Genomic DNA, 20,340 nt, shown 5'->3' with positions numbered 1-20,340 from the left:
ATACATTACTGTCATGTCTTCCCCCACGCAGCCCCAGAAGCATGGCTAGTTAATCATTTATCCCAGAAAACCCCTTTAATCTATACTGTAGAGCCCACTCACCTATAGGTACAGTATGCCACTAAGGATTATAGATTCAGTATTGACCAACATTTTTAAACCAATACTGTGACATTTCAGTCTCAATTCTGACACCTGTCATGAACATCCCTTTAACATAAGAGTGCCCCAAACATCCACTATTGGGATGAACCTTACCCCTTAGCATGCCAGTTTGCGGGATAGTCCAGGCTAAACTGGGACAGGTGACAAAGATGCCACACATACATGTAGAGGACTACAGAAGGACAAAGGGATCAGCATTTCAACTCCTTATTCGTTCAGAATTAGCAAACTCAAAAACTTGCAAAACTGATAATATGAGCAATCTAAAAATAAAAATAATTTCCTTATGTTAGTTGCTATCAGCATTAGACCATATGCACACAGCATATATATATAATATATATATTTGCGGCACAGTATTCTCACTTACAATGAATCATATGCTGTACATGAGGTCTTAAAGGGGTTATCCAAAGATTAAAAATTATAGTTATAACTAATGATTTGTACGAACGTGACGCTAATTGCTCGTGCATTGAACAATCTGTTCGATGATCGGAATGGTTATAATGATCATTTTCGAACTTGCGACCGTACGCAATTTACGTACGGTAATTTACAGTTTGCACCAGATTATCTGTACGCATGTGCGTAGACCAAAACGTACACTTCCACTTCATGTTTGTTATTTGTTCGTGAATGATTGCGAACCCGAACCGATCACATTCATTTTTTATGTCCTCTTTCGGGATCTGAATCAAACATCGGGATGTTCACTCATCACTAATTATAATTAGGTCTCTTTCCCCCCAAGTTATCGGAACAGTATTGGGACAACTCTATGTGACGTCTTACCATTGCTGAGCTATGAACTTGGCTATGTTCACAAGTCCCACAGTGAGAGAATGGAGCGATGGCCAAGCATATGTGCTGTCACTTCATTCATTTAGGGGACAAGTAATCTCCATTCTTGTAATCGGTGGAGGTCCAAGTGGTTTCACCTTCACATATCAGCCTAGGGCCGTATTTACCACTAGGCACCTGTGGTCCGGTGCCTAGGGCAGCACCAGGGAGCAAGGGGACAGAAAAAACATTTTTTTTTGTTTTTATTTTTTTAGTTTCCCTCCTCCTGTTCAGACTTGCCAGTAAGTCTGGTGTCTTTTCCAGGAGGGGAGGGGGGGAGGGGGTATAATGGTATTGGTCAGGTCTGGTATCGCCAATAGGTGCGTGAAGATGGGGCGTCTTCAGGTTTAGTGCCTAGGGCAGCAGCAGCTGTTAATACAGCCCTGCATATCAGCTAGCCTTCTCCAACCATATAGGCCGGCACTAACTTTTAATCTTGGGATGACCCCTTTAAACATTTTTGCAGAGATTATCACGATATAAATGAAGAATTATAAAGCACTTCACATGTTCTAAAAGGTTTCCTACTTAGCTTCCTTAATTCCTAGGTCACGGAGTGATGACATATCTCTAGGATTTGTCATCTTTTGTGATTTGTGGAGGCCCAACCTATGGAGCTCCACTTATCCTATGAATAAAGTGGCATGTTATAGCATTAACCCAACCCTGTATGGATAGAGGGATTAACCCTCTAAGTGATGTAAGATCCTATCTGAAACCCAAAGCATTATTGTCTCCCAGAACTCTAGCATAAACCATAAACTAACTAGTATATATGTTTTCAAGAGCTCACAATTAGAGATAAGCAAACCTGCCGAACGTTCAGGTCCGTCTGAACCCGAACACTGGGCATTCGACTTCTGGTGGCTAGAGAAATTGGATGCAGCTCTAGGGAGTCATCCAACTTCTCTAGCCACCAAGAGTGAAATTCCCAGTGTTCGGGGTTCGGATGAACCTGAATGTTTGGCAGGTTTGCTCATGACTTCTCACATTCTGTACTTGAAAGACTACAGTTTAGAGCAATCCCGCTAAATACGGTTAAAAGTTCAGGAAGGCAAGGTGTGCATGCACTGTGCAACAGAATAACCTTAAGTTTGTGCACTAATGAAGGGGAAGTGCAGAGTGAGTGTTAGAGCTTTATAGGTGCCAATGTAGAAAAAACAATAAAAAAGTTTATCAAGATGACCCCACCATTACTGAAACTTTTACTTTGAGGGTGCAAACGCAAGAGAAGTAACAGGGCAGCGTAGATATTTATATAACAGAAGGTGCAATACAAATAATGATTGACAACCGAGCTTTTCTCCAACCTTTACCAAAATAGATCCTCAACTTTGCCCAAAGAGGGGCATCATTATATTAAAAATAGTGTATTCCCTGCTCGCGAGATATACTAATAAGCTGTATCCAAAGTCAGGGAGACAGAGACGCTGCTGACAGAAGTGAGGATGTGCTCGCCCTCATCCCGTCCAGCCAGGGTTGATTGACACTCCTGAGAACCATCGTGTGATGACATTCCCTTGTCCTCAGGGACATCAAGCAAGCTTGGCTGGGCATCTTCTACCGACAGCTTCTTGACCTCAACTTTATGCAGCTTATTATCCTACAACAAAAGTAAGGTGCTCTTTATAATAATGATGCACCTACAGTATATGGGCAACTATGACATCACATCATTCAAGAACTTTGTAAAGGTGTTGTAGTATGCTCAGCCTTCTGTGACCGATGTCTGCATTCTGCTCCAATGTGGATACATGAGAGAGTTTACCAAAGTACCAATCACTTAAAATGGTGTCCTACTGAGATGCCACGACCTTCCCTGATATGACTTGGAAAGGAAATAACAGTTCTATGCTACACAGAACACTTGATGAGGATAGTGAAAGTTTTATGAGGCCATCTTAATGGAAAGGACCATGGGATTGAATAGTAGGCCCATAAAATAAGATACTGGGGGAGATTTATCAAAGTGGTGTAAAGTAGAACTGGCTCAGTTGCCCCTAGCAACCAATCAGGTTATTTGGAAAATGAAAGGTGGAATCTGATTGGTTGTTTGGGGCAACTGAGCCAATTTACAACTTCTTTACACCAGTTTGATAAATCTCATAGATTGGATGTTTTGTACGTATCTGGGTGATAATGCTCTCCAAGTACACTGAAAACGATAGTATTTGCACATTCTTTAAGTACTGTATAGCATTCTCAAGTTTATAAAATAGTGGCATAATTTATATAAGGAAACAATTGACTCATTATAAGGGCCAGTTCACATGGAGTAAAAGAGGTGCAGTTGCATGACAGAACTCTTCGCCGCGGGATCCCGCCAGCCTCCTTGTCATACAGGCTGTCTATGGGAGGGCTTGTGCGCCTCCTCTCTCCGCGCCTCTCTGCTTAAAGAATTGACGTGTCTATTCTTTGAGCAGAGAGGCACAGAGAGTGGAGGTGCGCGAGCCCTCCAACAGACTGCCAGTATGATACGGAGGCTGGCGGGATTACGCAGCGGAGAGTTCCGTCGCGGAATTCCATCTCTCCATCCCTGAACTGGCCCTTAGTGCTTAGTAGACTTGCCGAATTATTTGAGTCTGGCAACATTCTCTGAACCCGAACTTTTGATTTTTGGATAACCCCTAAAGCCCTAAATGATGAGTAATGTTAAGCAGACTTGTTAAAGTGTTCGGGTTCGGCAATGGTCTCTAAACTTGAATGCTCAGCATTTGACTACTGGTGGCTGTAGAAGTTGGGTGCTGCCCTAGGGCTCCCAGGAAAGAATGGATACAGTCTATGGCAACTTCTACAGCCATTGGTAGTCAAATGCTGAGCATTCAGGTTTGCTGAACCCGAACAGTTTGACAAGTCTGCTTAAGGGCCAGACAGAGTAAAACTGGCGGAATTCCGCAGCAGCTTCTGTGTCATACTGGCAGACGTTGGGAGGGCTCATGCCTCCTCTCTCCGGAGGAAAAATTTACATGTCAATTCATCTGAGCGGAGAGGCGCAGAGAGAGAGGGCGCGTGAGCCCTCCCATAGATTGTCAATATGACATGAAGGCGATTCGGTAACAGAATTCCGCCAGTTTTACAACTCGTGAACTGGCCCTAACACTATTCATAATTTTTTTCACCAAAATCAAAAGTTACTACCCACCCAATGTTTGGAAGTTTTATTGTTTCATTCATTTAGCAACACACTTCATCCTGCACTTTTCTCAACATTGATGGTCAGATCCCCACCAAGCTTATTAGCTCCTACCCTAAAGAAAGGGAATCTGCCGCCATTATTTCCTTCCACTCTATGGCTTTAAAAGCAAGTCTTATAGAAATAAAGCTCACAGAGTACCCTAATACGACCCAACATTAATAACTTCTGCAGACAGTATAAAGTGGCACATACATTTATGCTATTTGAGTCCTACAGCACATTCTCTGTGCCACAAAACGGCCGACCTACCTATGCCTGGTCAGTCGTACATTGTAAAAGGGTTTTTCTAATGGAGCAAAAAGTCACATATCAGAAATTTTGTTTATTTTTTGCGACATTTTCGGTATCACTGAGCATGCTCCATTGCATAACATTTGCTCCAGCTTTAATAAAGTCATGCACCCATCTTGAGAACTTGGTGCATGTCCAGTAAACTTTGCACCAGTTTTGGCAAAATGACATATTTTAGAAAAGTTTCCCATTGTCTGCAGATTTTATAGCAACAATGATATTGTCGAATAGTCCTATTCTTGTAATCTACAGGAATTCTTGCCTAAGCTTTTCCTCTGCAAGAAATATTCCTATTGGTTTAAAAGGGGCACTCTGGATTTTTATTTTGGTTTTAAATCAATTGGTGCCAGAAAACTATATAGATTTGTACATTACTTCTTCTTAAAAATATTAAGCCTTCCAGTACTAATCAGCTGCTGTTTGTCCTGCGGGAAGTGGTGTACTTTTTCCAGTCTGACACAGTGCTCTCTGCTGCCACCTCTGTCCATGTGAGGAACTGTCCAGAGAAGTATAAAATCCCCATAGAAAACCTCTCCTGCTCTGGACAGTTCCTGACACAGACAGAGGTGGCAGCAGAGAGCACTGTGTCAAACTAGAAAGAATACACCACTTCCTGCAGGACATACAGCAGCCGTTAAGTACTGGAAAAATTAAAAAAAAATTAAATGAAGCAATTTACAAATCTTTATAACTTTCTAGCACCAGTTAATTTAAACACTTTTTTTCTTTCTCTGGAGTACCCCTTTAATCAAGTAGGAAATATTTGAGAAGGAAAATATGTTTAAAACCAAATGTAGTGTCATTGTAGCCTATGTTATGCTACCATAAGTCAGATGGACTTAACATTCCAGATCACAGATTCCTATGCAATCACTTCACACTTGGTGCAACCACATTGCAATGCTAAAAAATAATATACATGCAAAGGAAAAAATACGGTAGCATTCCTAACGTTCCCATAACGTAGCATAAAATAGGCTTCATGAAGTCCTACAAAAGATTAGTATTCATGTCCATCATTAGGATTTAAGTCACAGGGAAAGAAAAAATTATATATATAAAAAAGAAGCACATCAAAAGTAGCAACATGAAGGTGAAGAAGGTGGAAATTGCAAAGAAAAGGTGACATACCACAGGACAAAATGGGAAAAAGCAGAGTGGTGGTTTGGTGGTGAAAATTCTCACAAGTTTTCACCAACTTTCAGCGAAACCATATCTAGCCACACACAAGATCATGCTGTTGCACTGTATTCAGTTCACAGAAAACCTTAGACTACCTACTATGCATTCAAGCTGGCGGAGAAGAAATCTCACTTATTTTCTAAGGAGAACAGTACAACTAGTATAAGAAGCATAGTACTAACAGGAGAGTAAAGACAGCATTTATGTAAGAAAGCGTTAACAAAAGAAACTAATGCTTTCGGCTATTGCTTGAGGAAGGCAAAAACAAACCTGAATTTCTTTTCCAGGTCCTCTCTGAAGCCTGAATATAAATTGCAATAAAAATAAAACATTATAAATATAAATTTTTTATCTTTTTTCAGGAGTATAGAATTAAAAAAAAAAAAAAAAATAGTTTTTCACCATTTATAGTTTTCAAAGTTTTTGGATGAATGTGGATAACGTTTTGGAGAACAAAAGGATCAATGTGACATGATGGAAAATGTTCATTATAATTAAAAAGAAAATTGCTGTTTGATATTATTATTTTATATTTTTCTATACCCAATCTTTGTTAATATTTTTTTTTTTTTTTAAGTTTTTCTTTTTCTCTCCTGATGTTTTTCCCCTGGTGCTTTAATCGGTCATATAGTGATATGTTGTGAAGTGATATATACGCGAGATAAAAAGGAAATAATCTAATAAAAAATATATATAGCATTTAGAAAATTCCAATTTACAGTATAAGGCTATGTTCACACACAGTATTTTTGCATACTATTTTATTCAGTATTTTTCTACCAAAAGAAAGAGTGGATTGAAAACACATAAAAAATATGTTCACAAACTGTTGAAATTATGGCCGTTATTTGCCGTTATTGTCTTGCTTTTGGTTAAAAAATACTGACCAAAATACGGAACAAAAATACTGTGTGTGAACATAGCCTAAGGCTACGGGTATGTTCACACAACGTAAATTTAGGGAAAAATATGGCTGTAATTTGCAGTAAATAATTACGGCAAGAATTTCAATAATAGAATGGGCTTCAATGAAACCAATTAGAAATTGTCCGTCAGTGCACACATCGCATGGAATAATGGCCAGAAAATAAGGAACATACCCCCTAGTTTTGGCCGTAAATTTGTAAAATATGGCAGATTTTCACCACAAAATAACGGTCATCAAAAAAATAGGGCTTTAAAAAATGTTGTGTTAACATAGCCTATGTGTGAATGTTACATCGTGGCTGAATTTAACTTTATTTTTTTCACACACTTACACCAAGAGACACCGTATGAATAGTAAATGTATATGAAAGTACAAAAAAAAAACGTAAAACAGTTACACAACTTTTAATGTAACTGAAAGTATGAAAAGCAGACACAAAACAACAAAAAATAAACAAATAAAAACAAAAATTAGTTAATAGTTTTTCACCCACATAGTTTTTCTATACATTTACTTTACTATCTCTCAACAGACCGTAAAACAGCTCCTACACAACACAATTGAATGTGTTGTTAACAACTAGAGATGAGCGAACCTTGAGCATGCTGGAGTCCATCCGAACCCGATCGTTCGGCATTTGATTAGTGGTGGGTGCTGAACTTGGATAAAGCCCTAAGGTTGTCTGGAAAACATGGATACAGCCAATGGCTATATTCATGTTTTCCACATAGCCTTAGGGCTTTATTCAAGTTCAGCAGCACCCGCTAATCAAATGCCGATCATTCGGGTTCGGATGGACTCGAACCCGAACCCGGTTCGCTCATCTCTATTAACAAACATGTTTTTTTTCTATGTTTTTGTAAATTTATAACTGACTTAGGAATGTCTAGAAAAATTAAGCATACATGCTACTTAAAGGAGTATTCCAACCCAAAGTCTTTATAATCAAATCTACTGAATAGGTGATAAATGTTAGACCAACAAGGATGCATTCATGTGGTTTTGAGTAAGAGGGACCACAGTTGTTCAATCTGACAATTGTACTATCAAGCTTCATCGAGATCATAGGTGCTATCATTTACCACCTTATCCAATAGGTGATACATGCCTCTGGCTGGAATGCCTTTTTAAAGGGGTTGCCCCACAATATCAAGTTATGCCCTATCTTCAGCATAGGATATAACTAATTATGGTTGGTCCAACTGCTGGACACCCCGCAATTTCGAGAATGGGCCCTTTAAATTTCCCCAGAAAAGGAAGTGCACACACAATGGGGTTCTATTTTCATGGGATCCACCGGAGAGATAGCCAAGTACAATCCTCAGCTATGCAGCTGTCAAGCATGTGTATTAAGTGAGAAGAGTCAGGTCCCTGTTCTTTAGAAGGAGTCCAACCCCCCAAAATCAGTTAGTTGTCTCTAATTCTGGGGATAGAGCATAACTTAATTTCAAGTGGCAACTCCTTTAAATTGTGCCCCCCCCCCCTTCCCTACTACCAACAATGAAATTCTTAAGGGATATTGTGCACCTTAAAGAGTTCAGGGTGAAATGATTAAGGAAACAAAAATCTGTACTCACCTGCCACCTTTCCCCAACTGGTGCCATTCCAACACTGCTGGTCACTGTTGCTGAGGAGTTCCTGGTTTCCTCTTGACACTCAGAAAATGCCTGGAGTCAATGATTGACTGAGTGGGCATTTCTAATGTGTCAAAAGGAAAGCAGGAAGAGCATGGCAGTAGGGACCAGCAATATCAGACCAGCAAGGTCGGGGAATTGTAGGCAGAAGAGTACAGTTTTTTTCTTCTTTGTCATGAGGTTTTTTTTAAAAACTTAAAATAAAGGTTTAAGAATACTTTACAAGGTTGAGAAGTTGTAGAAAACAATGTATTATTACTGAACAAATACAATGCAAATATGAACATTATGACAACATTCTATATCCTCACAACATACCTGAAACTATAAGAAATAAGACAAACTACTTCACTACTACAGAAACTGTGGGCCACAAGGCAAGTCATAATCTTATAATTTTTTTCCATTCAGGAGGAAAGAAATCAGAGTTACCCTGTCACTGCCCCTGTCAAAAGCGCTAAAGTATGACTCTACGAAAGCTAAAACCTATTTTCCTGGTGTTCCATAAATAAATGGCATTGTTGTCTTCTCTCTCAGCTATCTAATTTGTCACCGGATAAAACCGGGATAAATAGATTATTTCTGCAGTTTAGAAAAATCCTTTTACAAATGTCAGAAATTGATGAGGAGGATTTATACATAGGAGTTGATACAGTAAACTAAATTAAAACCAAAATCTGCTTAAAGGTAAAATATTAGAGGATCAAGTCAGGATTCACACAGTATAATCCATTCACGGGTCATGTTCTTTGAACTATTGAAATTTAGAAGTGACAGATTTACAGATTTGGAAAGAATTTTTAATTCAAGAATTTGTTGGCCTTGAAGAAGACCACGTAGTGACAGCTGCACTTCAGTATGGTCACCGACCTTTACATAAGTTCTTAAAAGGGATTGGGGATTTAGTTGGAATTCCCCTCCAAAGAGTCGTTGTATTCACATAGTGAACTTTATGATAAGTAGGGGTCAGAACTCCGGGACCATGGCTGATAGTGAGAATGGAGCGGGATGCAGTGTAGCACTATACACCTTTAATGGAGGTGTCCGGGCCGACCTTATTTTACATATTATGCTCAGGGATATGTGAGTTAAAAAAAAACGACTCACCTCCCTGGCTCCCAACTTAGTCTCCAGTATCTTCCGGGTCTGTAACCAATCAGTGGCTGAGATAGGATATTGCTGCAGCTACTGATTGGATAAGTGGGTCTGTAACATACTGTCCATAGACCTAGATACATTGTACCATGGAGACCAGAGCTCTGGGATTCTGGAGATAGAAGGGGAGTTAGGGAGATATAAAAATGTTGTACCCATTTAGATTTATAGGCATGCCCCTCGTACGCTGTGGTATATGTTGGTATACTGTATGCTGATATACCCTGAATGTAGTCCTTTTACAAATGTGAGTATAGTCTACTATGCTGAGTATGAGGTGTGAATATTTAGGGGTAATCTATTCATATTAGAGGGTTTCAGATGAACATAAAATATCATTACAAAAAGCATCAGGTAGACCAAAGAAAATGCTACAGTGTTAATAGATATACTTTACTAAAAAAATGTGGTTATAGTGTATCATCAGTTAAAGGGGAACTATCAGCAGGTTTGAAGAATCTAACCTACTGATGACTCACTATTGTGCACGGGGCACTGAGGATGAAGGTATGTCTGTTACCTTCATCCTCTGCACCATTTCCATGCTGTTTTAGGCTATGTTCACACTACGTATATATCCGTTCGTAGTGCGAACCGCGAATATACGTACGTAGTTTTGAGGTTGATGCGTTCGCTTGAAAGTATACGATATACGCCCGCACAGTTTACACTACGTATGAACTTACGATCGCATCGTATACGCCGCCGGGAAAAATTAACAAGACCATTGTTTGAGAACGGAAATGTTCAAACTCACGGCCGTGGATTTCCATGCGGTCCCGTACGGAGTATTTATTTCAGTCAAATTGAACTTGATTTTTCAATCCAAAAGGTTCTGTGTGGTGTAGGGGGCTGGGCGAAGATTTCCAAGTAAATGACCTGCTTCAGATCGCTTCGAAACAAGCTAGGAAAGCATAACTGTACTACCGGCGTATGTTCGCAATGCGTACGCATCCGGCCGCATGTCTGTTTTTCGCACGCCCGTAGTTTCAGCTGCACATGTACGGCGGCGTAAGAACTGCGTACGGATTCGTACGCTGTGTGAACGTAGCCTTAATGTAGTCCTGTGTTCAGAAAGGCTGTTTAGAGAATTGCCCCGCCCCCAGAGCACTGACTTTCAAAAGGCCTTTATTATAAGTTTCTTATTGTTTTGATTCTAGAGTTCCTATGCAATCTCCATGGTAACAGACCACAAAAACCTTGTGTAGTCATGTTTTACAGTCATACTAACTTCCATCTGCCCTATCTTCCCCTAACAAATGTTCAAACTGCAAAAATTATTGCTACATGTAACCCAACCATCACATTCGTAAAGGACATAAAACAATCACGTTAGACATACTGGTCTACTAGCCTAGGAGATAGCATAATTGGAGCTTACAAGAAAATATAAAAAAAACAATATAGCTAAATGTATAAACAAGAATAAAGACAAGTCACTGCCTCAAGCAAATAGAATTGATGACCGTCATGACAAATGTGTAATGCACAAGTACAAGGAGTAAACAAGAGGAAGCAAAAAGAATATCACGTGATTGGGAGCAGGTGCAATGCAGATACCAAGGTCAAGTCAAGATTATGATGCCGTAGACAAAGTACAGAGACCAGAAGGCCAGATCAGAACTTAAAGTTGAAAGCAAAATGCAATACTGAAGACACTTTAGAGAAATTTTTTTGCATGTATATAAAACAACTTACATGTGATAACTGCAGAAAAGGCATAAAGGCAATACAAAGGTTGGGTTCACACTGCTTTTGTGCCATATGTTTAGTGTGTACGTTGGGAAAATCCCGGATGTACACGCTTAACATTTCCATTGGCTTCCATTGTCAGTCAGGGGCCATAAAAGTGTCCATTTGTCCTCCATTTGGTCAGTATGCTACCACTACTACCCTCAACTTCCCTTTTTTTTAAATTTATCCTTAACATTTGAGGCTGTGACATGGTGGTGATCTTCTATTAAAGCGGTTGTCCAGGCAAAATAAAAAATGCAGGACGGCTGGGGGTGGTGTAAATATAAGAAATAAGGCTGCATTCACATGCCCCAAAAAATTGTCCGTGGTCGCGAATCCGCGACCAAGGGCAATTTTAGGGCTCGTTGAAATTAATTCAGCCATTCACATGATCCGTGATGCGATCCGTACCACGAAAAAATAGGACATTGACTAGTGCGAATGACGGCACGCCCTCCCCCCCCCCCCACACACACAACTGCCTACTCCCCGGTGCCGGTGAACATGTGAGCCATCCGGAACAGGGGGAGTAGGTGGGTAGTTCTCTTCTGTGTTCCTGTCATCTCTGCTGCTGGGCGGCGGGGGGCTGCACTCTTCTTGGGGGATCCATGCTGCAATCCTCCTCCAACGCGGATCACGGCATGGATCATGTAAATGAAGCCTAAGTTACACTAATCCATACTGACCGCCACAGCCACCGTGCTGTTGCTCCTTGTCCTTTACTGGTCTGCTCTATCTTCTGATTCCTGTGATGTTAGTGACTGAGGTGGGGCACCGAGACGCTGCTGAGGCCTGTAATTGGCTTACCCGGCATGTCTCAGAAACAGGAAGAGGAAAGAAGACTAGGGGACCAGATGGAAGTAAATTGGAGCTGTATAACTAAGTCTCCTATGGATTGGGGAAGACCTATGCAGCTGCGGTTTTCAATATATAAAGTATATTGCAATAATGTTTAAAATTGGCCGACTCTTTCACTGACACAGATCACGATCAGTACAGGTCTGAACACTCGGGCCGGACTCGGACCGTTTAAAACTTTTGACACGTCTCTATGGCATGTCAAAAGTTTTTTCAGATCTAATAAAGGTTATATACAAATGGAAAACGTTCCGAAAAATTCCAAAAATATGGATTAAATTAAAAACACAAAAATATAATAATAATAACAATAATTATAAAACAAATTAGTTAATATAATTTTAAAGAATTATTCAAGCTGACCCCAACTGAGTTGTATACACCCTTAGGCCATGTTCACACGTGGTATGAGATCGGGTCACTGAACGTCCGGTCTCAGAAAAGATCATCCCGGCTGGTACTGCAGTACCGGATGGATGATCTTTTGTACCGCTGAGTTCTGATGCAGGTGCATCAGTGTGCGCCCGCATCAGAACTCCCCACTGCACACTATGGATTGTGCAGCCGGAGCCGCTCACTCCGCAGTGTGCAGTGTTTTTCTGCTCTTGCTATTCACTGAATAGCGGCCGCAGAAAACTGACATGTCAGTTTTCTATGGCGCCGCTAGGGATCCCGGCCGGAGTGTATACCATGTGTGGTGCTGGGATTCCCTCAGCCTGCAGCACTACGTGAGTACCGCAGAAATCACGGCTGTTGTAACAACGGCCGTGATTTCTGTGGAACTTCTGTTGTGTGAATATAGCCTTAACGCATAATATAAACTCTGAAGAGGATCAGATAGGGTGACTGTCCTTCACTGACACAGTAAGGAAAAGACTGCATAGTAGATCACCTTCCACTTGTTTTTGTCAATCAATCTTTGTCAGGTTAAGTAGCAATACATTTTGTAAAATAGAAGAAAGCAATATCCAGCATGCACATGCATAAAGCCCCGCCAATGATGATGAATGATGTGCTGGTCTTCAAAATTGCATTTCTCAACAGACTAAACATACTAAATGCATCACTGTCTACAGCTAGAAAGAGAAATAGGGGAAAAAATAATACCTATCCTGTCTAGTCTGTCAATGGCAACAGTTTCAAAGGCTCTCCTCATCATGGGATATTCCTCTAGGACTTCATTGAAATTCTCCACTGATAGCGAATACAACCGGCAGTAGGTCTCAGCTCTCACGCTGGCTGTGCGACGACCCTTTGTTAAAAGGCAAATCTCTGAAAAAGAAAACAACAATAAAATCTATATTTTAATTGTGATATATTGCTATATAAAAGACAACACCTTAACATGTACATTTAATAACAAAAAGAAATCAATGTCCCTGCTATGGCCGCTGACTGGCTGTGTGGGCCTGACATATCACGATCCAGACCAGGAAGCGGCTGGGGGACCAGCAACCGAAGCAAAGGACAGCGGACCCCAGCGCTGGAGCCGGGGAGGTAAGTGCATGTTGTTTTCTTTAGCCACCTCCTCCCCGGCTCTTTTGAAAAAAAAAGTCAGAGCTCAGACTTCTCCTATAAGTAACCCCCTGGATGCCAGACTGTTCTATGTAGGGGGGAAGGGGGAATATACTTACCATCATGGGCTCACATTGTCTCTCCTCACAAGACAATGCCTCAGCTGCTGACTGGCTGAGTGGAGATTGCAGAAGCCGGCCCGGCACACATCAAGTGCTGTGTGCTGAGTCTCTCGAGGAGATGTGAGCCCAGTAGGGTAAGTATAACCACCCCTCTCTCAATAGAGAACTGTCTGGCCCCCTGGTTGTAAGTGGGAATGCTATTGATCCCCACTTAACCCCCTGGAGGCCAGAGTATGCTCCATTTTCTGCCCCTGCAAAGGTGGACAGCAAGTGGAGAACAGTGGGATTTCAGTGTGGTTTCAGACTGTCCAGTGTGGCATCCAGAGGTTTAAGTGGGGATGCTGCAGCCAATGTATTCCCACTATGCATCCCCACTTAACTTCCTGGGGGCCAGACAGTAAGCAGCCACCTATACAGATGCTGCATACTGAAAGGGAGCAAAAGATCTGTTAAAATGATGGATGTTCTGCTCCTGCCTTTTTTTGTCTCTCCTTTTTGTTTTTCATATATCTGTATCCTGAGGACTACTACTTTGGATTTGGACCCTAAGCCCATAAAAGCTACCTCAACACCCACTTTTTTTTTATCCCAGTACCCACCATCACAGGGGTACTGGGAAGAGTATCAGTAGTCCCAGGGCATTGAAAGATTGTGCTCCTGGTCTGGGTGGTAGCAGGCTAGTATTATTAGGCTAGGAAGGGATAAAAATAAATGTCCCTTCCCAAACTGGTACTACTAGGCTGCTGCTGCTGTTTGGATTTTTATTTGACACCAGTGAGCTGCCCTATAGGTCATCTCTTAGAATTCAAAACATTTCATGCATTTACTAGTCTGTTCAGGCAGACTTGTACATTGTCCTTGCTTTAATGGTGTTCCAAGACATTTAATTAACATTCCAGAAAGGTTCAGTGAAATGCATTAAGTAGTAAAAGAAATTCTTCTGAAAATGTAAAAATGTTACATATCGATAAATGTCGACATAAATCATTACTGAAGTCTTTTGTCAAAGTTAAAGTGATGCAATCCAAATGAGTCTAGAATGTCTGAAGAACTTTAGTAGCAGAACACTGTGTGATAGCATTTATCCCATCACCATGCTTGTCTGAATGCATTTGGAATCTTAAAACATGTAGTGTCCAACCCCTAATTTTGGAGTTGTCACAGCTATATGAACAGCTCGAAAGTCATAGCTTGACACAAGGATAGAAGTACATTTCCTCGAATTGTAATAAAAAAGCACGCGGATACTGTTTTGTTTTGTTTTTTATTTGTATAGCGCACACAGATTTCGCAGCACTTTACCTATCTGTATGTCTGTGGGTGGAAACCCACGCAAAAAAAGAGAGAACATACAAACTCTTTGCAGATGTTGCCCTTGGTTGGATTTGAACCCAGTACTCCAGCGCTGCAAGGCTACAGTGCTAACTAGGGATGGTCTGAACCTGCCGAGGTTCGGGTTCGTACAAACATGAACTCTCGGCAATGATTCCCGCTGTCTGCCCGCTCCGTGGAGAGGGTGGATACAGCGGGAGGACCGCCTGGAAAACTGGGATACAGCCATAGCCATATGCTGTTACCCAGTTTTCCAGGTGGTCCACCCGCTGCACGGAGCGGCCAGACAGCGGGAATCTGATGCCGAGCGTTCAGGTTCATACGAACCCGAACCTCGGCAGGTTCTGGCCATCCTTAGCGCTAACCACTGAGCTACCGTGCTGCCCTGGTGCTCTTAAAGGGGAACTATCCGCTGGTTAAAGGACTCTAACCTGCTGATAGTACCTTATAGTGCCGGGGATGTTGAAGAGGAAGGTATGTGTGTTACCTTCCTCTGCTGCACCGATCCCACTCTGTTAGTGGGAGTAATCTTCATTCCGTTGCCATCCAGCCACGGATTACTCCAGCTAACAGCGCAGGAGCGGCGTTGAGAAGGAAGATAACACACATACCTTTCTCTTCTGCGTCCCAGGCTCTATAGGGGGCTATCAGCAGGTTAGATTTGTCTAACCTGCTGATAGTTCCCCTTTAAACTTGCATTCAACTCTGTAGTAATTTGAGGGGCTGTAGGTTTGTTTTTTTGCCTACAATTTGAAGTGCTTTTCTGTTCCTTGTGTCAAAGTTTGACTTTCGACCACAGCTTCTTCTGTATGCGGATATTTTGCACAATGGAAATGTGCCATGAAATCACCTCAACATAATAATAATACTAGTACTACATAGTTCAGAAAAGGAACAAGCTTGTAGGGTAGTAATAACAAGGAGGTGTAAGGACTATTAGAATGACTGGCAGCAGTGTGCGGATTCTGGGGGACGGTGACTAGTGACATGTACAGTAATTGTGTTAGGGGAGAGGGATATGAGAATAGGATGGATTACAATTGAGATTATAACATCAAAGCAGCGGGGGGTATGTAAACTGATTTTGTGAGAGGCAGTGACCTGTAGACTTATATTATGTACATGGAGACAAGGTTGGACATAATGGTAGACATGACAGCTCATACTTCCGATTGACATTCTTTCCTATGCATTATGTCTTTTATTTAGTACCGCCAGCCTTGCCTTACCTTATTACCTGTGGTGATTAACAATTCTGAAAAGAGGACTTTCACCCCATTTTTAGCATACTGACCTCCAAAATAGGATCCATCAGTCAGTTTCATTTCCCTGCTGGATCTAGTAATGACACCGGCCACACCGTGCTGAATAAAGTACATCTTCTTCCCGACTGCTCCTTCCCGGATGATATAATCTCCAGGCTGGAAAACCTCAAACCTCAATTTGCTGAGCATGGCTGTGACAAAGTTGGGGTCTGCATTAGCAAACAGAGGCATGGTAGCCACCAGTTTTCGGCAGTTAAAATTCACTATCTCCTAAAATGAGAGAAAAAGAAAGAAAAGAAACTATAAGAAAATGTTAAAGCCACCAAAACCATCAGAAAATTACATCACCTTATGGGAGTGAATGTCAATATTATTACTATTATCATTATACTATTACAGGTTTAGACAAAGCCAGAAGTGGATTCTAGAGAAATAAGAACTGTAAAAAGGACTTATACTTCCTCTTCCTTCTGGATCCAATTCTGGCTCCAGCTCTTAAAAACTGCTGTGTGTAAAACCACTAGAGATGAGCGCGCTCTCATCCGATTGTTCGGCATTGGAATACCGGTGGCTGAAGAAGTTGGATGCCGCCTTAGGGAGTCTGGAAAACATGAATACAATCATAGGCCTATGGCTGTATCCATGTTTTCCAGGACTCCCTAGAGCACCATCCAACTTCTTCAGCTACCGTTATTCAAATGCCGAACAATCGAATTCAAGCACGCTCCAGTTGTGCTTATCTTTAGAAACCACCCTTAGGGCATATTCACAACTATTCTTGCACCCTTTTTGTGATATATGTCCACATCTACCATAAGATGAGTGCTGGAATAAATGTGAACATGCCTTTGGAATGTGTCATAAGAAAATAGTCTAAATTAAGTTTTTATGTCAACACAGAATTTTTGAACTGTGAAATTGAAGTCTCATGCTAATAAGGCGGTTTGGTGCACTGGGGATGGGCCTAATGCCCTCAGTGCACCGATCCACTCTAGCTGGCCCGCCCCTTCTGATGAATATTTATCCAGTGCTCTTCACCGGATTGACGCCACTCCAAAACACCACCCCAATATTCATTAAACGGGATGGCCTGGCTGGGGTGGATCACTGCACAAAAACGGCACAGAGGATCAAGGTAAGAAACTTGCCTTCATCCTCATTGCCCTGTAGCCTATAGGGACATATCAGCTGGTTAGATGCTTCTTACCTGCTGATAGTTTCGCTTTAAAGCCAACCAATCAGTAGGAATTGCCTTCTAAAGCTATTAGCAGCGGCTGATAGATGGGGTAAACCGCTGTGGTACCTTAAGCTGCAGGAATTCGGTCTTTTATTCGGGCATAAGAGGCAGGGGGAGAGCCACGAACTATCTGGGCCATGACTATTCACGGCTCTCAACCTGTCAGCGTGCTTGACCGGAAAAGTGGCTTCTAACTGGCCTCTTTTCCTGTCAATCACCCTGCAGAGTGTTGTGGCCGTTGCTATTAGATTTAGAAGGCAATCCCTAGGGATTGGTTTGCTTTAAGCTGACTCATCTGGTAGAGAATTTTCTTTTAGCAGTCAGGGTCTAAATCCGTTGGGGCCACATTTTGGCTTCATCACGATGTCCACCATGAAATATACAATCATAGGCCCTGCAGATAGTGTAAAATCGATTATTGTGGATGAGCAGACTACACGATACTTTGCCGAGGAGCCATGTTGTCAGCCATCGATAATAATATTTCTTTTTGGATGTGGCGGAGAGTAAACGGGCCCATCCCGGAAAATGAAAGGAGTGTTACAAAATGGTGAATACTGTGTCATGTCTCCATCCTATTGACTGCATTAGCAATATTCATGAAGAAGGATATTGAATTTGAATGTCACCCCAAGCGAGATATTGCTCATTAAGCGTAGCTAAATACGGTATTTAATAATGCAGCAGCTCAATTTTGTTATTTTTAGCTCTGTCAAAAATGAGTTTTATAGGAGAAAATATCTTTAGCAAAAATGAAAGACAACCCTTCAGAATTTGCCGAGTACACTGTCTAGAGGTGAGGGCAGGTACACAACCATTTAACCTCTTTATCGCCATTTTTCGCTTTACGCAATTATGACCGCCTCCGACTGTGGACATCAGCAGCGAATAGCTCATTTCAAGTGAGTCGGTAGTAGAGAGTTCTATATGCCCATAATGTATCTTTTTTTTTTTTATGGGTAAGGGGAGATTAGTTTTAGGGGTCATTATGGAAAGGTCATTTTAATCCATTACATTCACTTTTGGTCATATTGCTGGATATGAAAAAAAAAAAAAGCTTGAAGGCAATGGAAGAATTTCTGATCGTAAGAATGTTAAATGAATAATTATATAGAACTTGTCCTGGCAGAATTTACATCAGCTGAACATACTCTGTGTTATGGTATATAGACACGTCTCTCCATATGTGAATAGGTTTTCCGAGCAGGATGGCTGAATGACTACAGATGGCTTTGTTGTACTGTCAAGTGTGACAGTCTGAACATGTGAGGTGAATATAAAGGACTATAGAAAAAAAAAAAGAAAAAAAAAAAAGGAGGCCCTACAAATCTCGTCTCTTACATTATGTGAGCTCATCACCTATCAAGAGGTTGTCTCAGGTCTAAACTCCAAGGGAATGTTGCCAAACGGATATAAAATGTATTCATGTATTCATGTCGCTGGTGGAGTTGTCAAAAAGAATGAGAAGAGTTGTTCCACTAAATCAGAAGATGTATAGCACTGCTCATGTTAGACAAGGACATCCTACAGAATTTATCCTCTTCACAGATACAGACGTCCATACATATATGGTTTGGAATTGATCTATACCAATGCCTTAATAACTGACAAGATTAGGACACTATCAGAAGGATAGGGAGTGTTCCATCACAGCAGTTACAGTTAGAGATGAGTGAACCTTGATCATCTGAACCCGAACGCTCTGCTTTTGATTACTGTTGGCTGAAGACGTTGGATGCAGCCCTAGGGAGATCTGGATAATATGGATACAGATACAAGCCATAGGCTCTATCCATGTTTTTCAGGACTCCCTTGGGCTGCATCCAACTTCTTCAGCCACCGGTAATCATATGCAGAGCATGAGCATGCTCGAGGGTCGCTCATGTCTATATACATTATGTCCTGTCTAGAATACACAACATAGCTGTAAAAAAGGGTGTGAAGGATTTGTAAAAAGCTGTATTTTAGAATTAGTGCCATACTTCTCCATGCAAAAGTAGGCCTGCTTCATCCCTGTTGGGTGTGGGTTTGCAGCTGGGTTGCATCAAAGTGAATGGAGCTGAATTGTAATACCACACACAACCAGAGGACAGGTGTGGGGATGTCTACTAATCCTGGACAACCCTTTTAACATATTATTAAAGACATTTTGGAGTTTTTTCAAATTTTCTATTTGACTATCTTTCTTACACAATAATGCTGCTAGTGTTCAGTTTTCATTCTGGCCACTAAACCTAATAATAATCTAACACTTCCTGTTCTGTAGAGAAATCTTTCAGCAGTCTCCTCCTTATTACCACAGTAAGGGATGACACTAGAATGAAGTGTCTTAATTGGAAATCAGTGGGGTCTGTTGGCTAAGAATCACTTTATTGGTGCACTTGTATACTGCTTTATGTGTAATTTTTTTTTAAATCTGTTGTTGCATTTGAACCCGTTCTTGAATATGATTATACACTTTACATTGTTCATACACTTAGTATTAGAAATATTCTAGACCTAAGCACAGTCCTTGTACAAAGGGAAAGGAAAGTTAGTATAGAGCAGCATATCCTAGTAAAAGGTTGTGATATTGTTCTGTCTTTTCTTAAAGGGGTTATCCAGCGCTAAAAAAACATGTCCACTTTTCCTACTCTCTTGTCTCCAGATTGGGTGGGGTTTCAAAATCAGTTCCATTGAAGTAAATGGAGCTTTATTGCAAAAACTCACCTGAACTGGAGACAAGAGAGGGGGAAAAGTGGCAATTTTTTGTAGTGCTGGATAACCTCTTTAAGGACCAGTAGACCAAGGTCAGCAAGGCCTAAAAAATTACTAAGACGTGGTCGTATACACAGAATCCTCGACAGGAAAAAGGCTCAACCCTGAGTAAACTCTTAGCAGGAG

At 41.2% G+C, this 20,340-nt stretch overlaps 1 protein-coding gene across 1 annotated transcript in view; it reads right to left on the bottom strand.

The window, feature by feature from the left end:
• The window catches only part of HCN1 (hyperpolarization activated cyclic nucleotide gated potassium channel 1), a 257,247-nt gene that overhangs the window by 4,688 nt on the left and 232,219 nt on the right, over positions 1-20,340 (bottom strand). Inside the window, exons 6-7 of the mRNA XM_069964733.1 lie at positions 16,250-16,490; positions 13,094-13,258 (exon numbers count right to left, since the gene is read on the bottom strand). Of these exons, the coding sequence (XP_069820834.1) occupies positions 13,094-13,258; positions 16,250-16,490 (406 nt within the window). The remainder of the gene's footprint in view (positions 1-13,093; positions 13,259-16,249; positions 16,491-20,340) is intronic.

This window comes from Dendropsophus ebraccatus, chromosome 3 (genome assembly GCF_027789765.1).
Source record: "Dendropsophus ebraccatus isolate aDenEbr1 chromosome 3, aDenEbr1.pat, whole genome shotgun sequence".
In the NCBI taxonomy this organism is placed as follows: Eukaryota; Metazoa; Chordata; class Amphibia; order Anura; family Hylidae; genus Dendropsophus; species Dendropsophus ebraccatus.
The sequence above is the reverse complement of the archived record's forward strand: the minus strand, read 5'-3'. Positions and strand labels throughout refer to the sequence as shown.